Source organism: Ptychodera flava, chromosome 19 (assembly GCF_041260155.1).
Source record: "Ptychodera flava strain L36383 chromosome 19, AS_Pfla_20210202, whole genome shotgun sequence".
NCBI classification, from domain to species: domain Eukaryota; kingdom Metazoa; phylum Hemichordata; class Enteropneusta; family Ptychoderidae; genus Ptychodera; species Ptychodera flava.
Window position 1 is genome coordinate 13,991,854 of NC_091946.1, and position 4,655 is coordinate 13,996,508.

At 39.8% G+C, this 4,655-nt stretch overlaps 1 protein-coding gene across 1 annotated transcript; it reads right to left on the reverse strand.

Moving 5' to 3' along the window:
• Nucleotides 1-772: 772 nt before the first annotated feature.
• On the reverse strand, nt 773-2,301 carry LOC139119019 (V(D)J recombination-activating protein 1-like). Its single transcript, XM_070682631.1, has 2 exons — nt 1,324-2,301; nt 773-796 (listed from the first exon to the last, which is right to left on the reverse strand). The coding sequence occupies exons 1-2, from the start codon at nt 2,299-2,301 to the stop codon at nt 773-775; spliced, it is 1,002 nt and encodes a 333-aa protein (XP_070538732.1).
• Between the last annotated feature and the right edge of the window lie 2,354 nt (nt 2,302-4,655).

The following is a 4,655-nucleotide window of genomic DNA, read 5'->3' on the forward strand; positions in this document are numbered from 1 at the left end:
TTTATGTTGGGGGAGCAAGTTTGCAGGGAGGAGTTCTTCATAAAAGGCATCCAATTTTTGATTTATCTATGCTAACCATCGATGAACATCAGAAGTGTACAGTTAAACATGTGCGTTTGTCTAGTCCTATACCACACTATTTATCCATGCATGCATCAGTACTGTTTCAAGACAAGATATTTATTTTTGGTGGATATGCACAGGACAAAGAATTGGTTGAAGAAACTGATCCACCAGCAAAACCAAGTTGTGGAGGGTTTATAATAGACCCAACTACACTTTCTCTCACACAGTACCAAGCCCAAAATGACTTTTCCTCAGCTGGGTTGTCTCTTACCTGTCTTGATAGTGATGCCATCCTTGGGTTGGGGGGGGACAAAGAAAAACATGTTTGTTTACACGACAAAATCTATGGCCCCCCAACCCTGTGATTTGGCAGAATTGTGTACTATTGAAGGGTCCCCAGAAATTTCCCCAATTGCTTGGATACAGTGTGAGGGGAAGTGTAAGCGGTGGTTGCACCAGTTTTGTGTTCATTTACAAGTTATACCAAAGGGTAAATACATTTGTGACCAGTGTAAGTCAGCAGGATCAGGAAGTACCTCTGCAGGGAGGAAACGAGTACGAAGGAAATAAAAAAAATTGACCAGATATCTCCTTTTCAGTCATTTTATTGTAACTTGTGTGTAAGATATGTACATATGTATAAAAATAAAAGTCTGTTTGTCAATATTAAGTATGCATACAGTGAGCTTATTTATTTCTTGGCAATTCACCCTCCTTGTGCACTGAAAACCTGATAAAAATACACATAGCTATTACAATAATTACAACAATAACAATAATAATTACAAACAATTACAATTACATAAAAAGTTTATTTGAAGTAAAACCTCATATGTATTCAAAACACAGATAGTTTTGAGTGATTCATAATTGAAAATGTCAAACTTCACCAGGCTTTTGAGGACAAGTTAAACAATTATGGCCCAACTGTTTACATGATGAGCATCTGTTCTTTCTCAGTGCAACTTCTGCATTAGCCTGTATCTTAGGGCTACTATAAAGCCAATGTAACCAAATAGTGTCACGTAACCCATGAATGACAGTACCTTTTCTAGAGAGGTGTTTACGTAATTGGCGGAAGAGTTTATTCCCAGCTTCATTCCCCTCCCCTGAAATGCTACCAATAGAACCGGGCCCATCTTCCCTTTCTATTAGTTCTTGAGTGTGCTCAATTACTTTATGGAGGTAATTTGGCCACCTGGCATATTGAAAGTGTTGTTGGAGAAGCTGTCCCAATTCGATTCCCACTTTTTTTACATCCTGGATTTCATCTTTGAATTCAATCTGTGGATTTTTGGCACAGTACATTTTCTTCAGAAATCTGAACTTGGACAAAACTTCAGCAAATTTCTCACGTCTCTCAGTATCTTGTATCAACGATACTATGACCCCTTCATTTGCCTCATCAAAAAAAACCCTGGCATAATTACCAGCCATCATGAGAGTTGGGTTAACCCCTAACTTAGCTTTAAAGAAATCATCCAGTTTTGTTTCAGCTGCATCTAGACTGGACTTCAACTCTGCTGTCTTTTCCCACTGTGTAATACCTGCAATTTCTCGAATCAACAATTTCTTAAAAAATGAAGCAAGATTTATATTTGCATGGGTTGCATCTATACCTCTGTCAATTGGGTCTGAAAGGAAAATGGGACTAGTTTTTACCCCTTTACACTTATCATTCATAACATTGGGAGGCAAACAGTTACAATTCATCCTTCGAAACTCTGCCCTCTCAATTATCTCCTGCCTATTTCTATTGATTTGGAATGAACCTAATTTGTCAATGGCTTCCTCACGCGTACAATCACATAGAGTGCATGCATAATTTGACCCAGCTCCCTGCAACCCCCCTGCACTCCTATCCATCTTCTCATCAACCATAGATGACAAGAAAACAAGGTAGTGACTTCTCCGGTATTCACCACAGTCAACTTTCATAACCTTGTTCTGCATCATTTTTTTTTCAGCCTCCATTGGTTCCAGAATATAATGTAATGATGAGTGGCAGTTTTCCTCTGCTATTGTTTGAATTAATGGTCTATTGCACTTGACTGAATTAGGATTCTTGTTCTCATAGACCAACACTGTTTTGTTGTCAATTTCCACTTCAGATTTTACCACAGCAAATGTAGCACGAAATGCATTTCCAGGGAGAGTTCTTTCCCCCTTCCCACGATAGATTTCAACATCACCCATCCCATCAGAACCATCCTTGACAAAGGTACGCAACACCATATCTGTATTTGTGCTTGGCACGTCAAGACTTTCAAGATTACGCTTTATCTCTGGTTCAATTTCCTCTAATGTTTTTGCTATTGCATCAGGGTAATGAAATTTGACACCTTCCAAATTAGGACCTGCGCGGCGGCCGGTATGTATCACTACACTCGCAACTGTGACTCAGTGTGCATGATCGGAAACTTTCTATGCACGAAGTCCGCGTTGTATGCTAGGCATGCTGTGTCTGACGGCCGCTGTTTTGATGTCATTTCAAACATCTCCTATCTGATCCGCGGTCTGGTTATAAATGTTCTCAAACTTCGTTCGTTTCTTAAAATTGAATAAGTTATCCTGATAAAGTGGTAAACTGTACAATCATAAGTTACAATGTCAGATGTAATTTGTTTTCACGCAAAGTATATAAGCAATATGCAAACGCCTAGCTGCCTAGCCCTGCGTACGATGCTGTGTGTTCCGCTACAGCTAACGTTTGACCTCCAAATTCTGTAATTGGTGGTCATTTTGACCACCATGGAAAAAATTTAGTATTACAGCGGTTGCCGTTTTGTCTGATGGTGAGGGTACCGTCGGCCTTGAAGAAATTGATACGCAGGTGCCAATAAACTAAATTTCATTTTGCAACATTTATGCAAATATTTCTCGCAACGGAAAAAAAATTTCAAAATCCTACTTATCATTACAAAACATTTGACAACGCAGCGATCACTTTGGAACTTTGGCAAGTATAAAAATACGATTGCAAGATTGACAAGATGAGCATTTTGAACCAGTTTCGGCTGATTCCAAAGTCTGGGAGATCAGAAAAAGGTGAAGGTGCAGACACAGTGGTTAGCAATGACGACCATACCAGTGGGGCACGGGCAGACAGTGGCACGTCCAAACGACCCAACACTGGCGATGATGGACATGTTCTCAAAAAGATTCAAGTTACAAGAAAATTTAGCAAGACTTGGCTTGTTGGGAGAGAGTCCTGGCGAAAATATGACAGCCTGAGAAATGCGATGTTTTGCACTATCTGTCCGAAAGGCGAGTCCACTTTTACTAGCGATACTGGCTGTTCTCATTTCCGGGTTGGAACACTCCAGAAACATGAGACCAGCTCTTGTCATAAACGAGCATACGAAAAGGCGGTCATTCAAAGAAGTTCAAATCCACGACCAATCGTGTCACACATCGTTAACATGGACCAAAAACTGATGGAGCAGCTTGAAGTGCTCTTTAAAACGGCATATTACATCGCAAAGAATGAGAAACCGTTCAGCGATTTCCCGGGACTTCTGTTGCTGCATGAATGCAATAATGTAAAAATAGGCCAGACCGTCCAGACGTACAGAAATGACAAACAAGCTGCTCTGTTTATAAATTTCATTGCACAGACAGTTAGAGAAGACGTCGTATCCGCTATATAAGATAGTAAATTCTACTCGGTTCTCAATGATTCCTCAACTGATCGCTAAGCAGTAGCTGTGATATCGTAGCGGGACTTGTGGCGTGTATATTGGACCATGATTTTTTACATCCGTGATTGGACGCGCTCGGGTCATTGGGGTATTCGCCCACAGTGGTGCCGCTGCGAGCCAAAAACGCATAAGCTTCGTTGCCAGTTTACGACGAGACCGACCGGTATCGTAGATTTAGCTCGCAAAATAATGAAATAGGTTAATCTTTGAATAAATCGACCTGTACATACTTTATCACTGACTATCTATGTCTCATCTCCTACTCCTGCTAACTATCTTGACTGTGACAACATGTATTTGGGACCGTTTTTCGGAGAGCCGTCAACAGTTTCTGCTCGAATAGCTGAACTTTTGCCCCAGGTGGCGCTGGAACTTATCCCATAATGCACCGCGGCGTAATCTGCGCAAGATTGTTTATTTCATCACTTGACAGTCAAAGTCAACCCACACATGTCCCGAGAGTTTGATGATGGTGACGACAAGCTGATAATTCAGGCAGTCGAAACCAAACGAACTTATATATATCAGATACCATATGCAGCGTCATTTTCAAACAGAACTAAAAACAGTTCCCACTTTACGAAAAACCCACGTTTTTCCAAATTTTGACCAAAAAAATTTGAAATTAGCAACATTTAATTTCTTGGTTTGCCTAATTTAGCTTAAAAATGAAAGAATACCAAACTTTGTTGTGAACATCTTAATTTTTTCTTTGGTTTTTGGTATGTTGCAATAATTAACCAGAAAATAGAGTTTTGATTTTTAAGAGGCACTGTCTGTAAAAACCTGCAAAAGGTGGCCAAGGTCAAATTTTCAATTAGGACGAAACATATCACATAGATAGGGCATAATTTAACTAAGAAGGAATGAATTTTAATTTTTGTTTAA

What these genes read in the sequence shown, in the direction of transcription:
- LOC139119019 (XM_070682631.1), bottom strand. Translation starts at nt 2,301, where the DNA reads ATGGTGTTGCGTACCTTTGTCAAGGATGGTTCTGATGGGATGGGTGAT. An exon ending in TCAAAGATGAAATCCAGGAT is followed by an intron (nt 797 to 1,323) that starts GTAAAAAAAGTG and finishes TATTTTTATCAG; the next exon opens with GTTTTCAGTGCACAAGGAGG.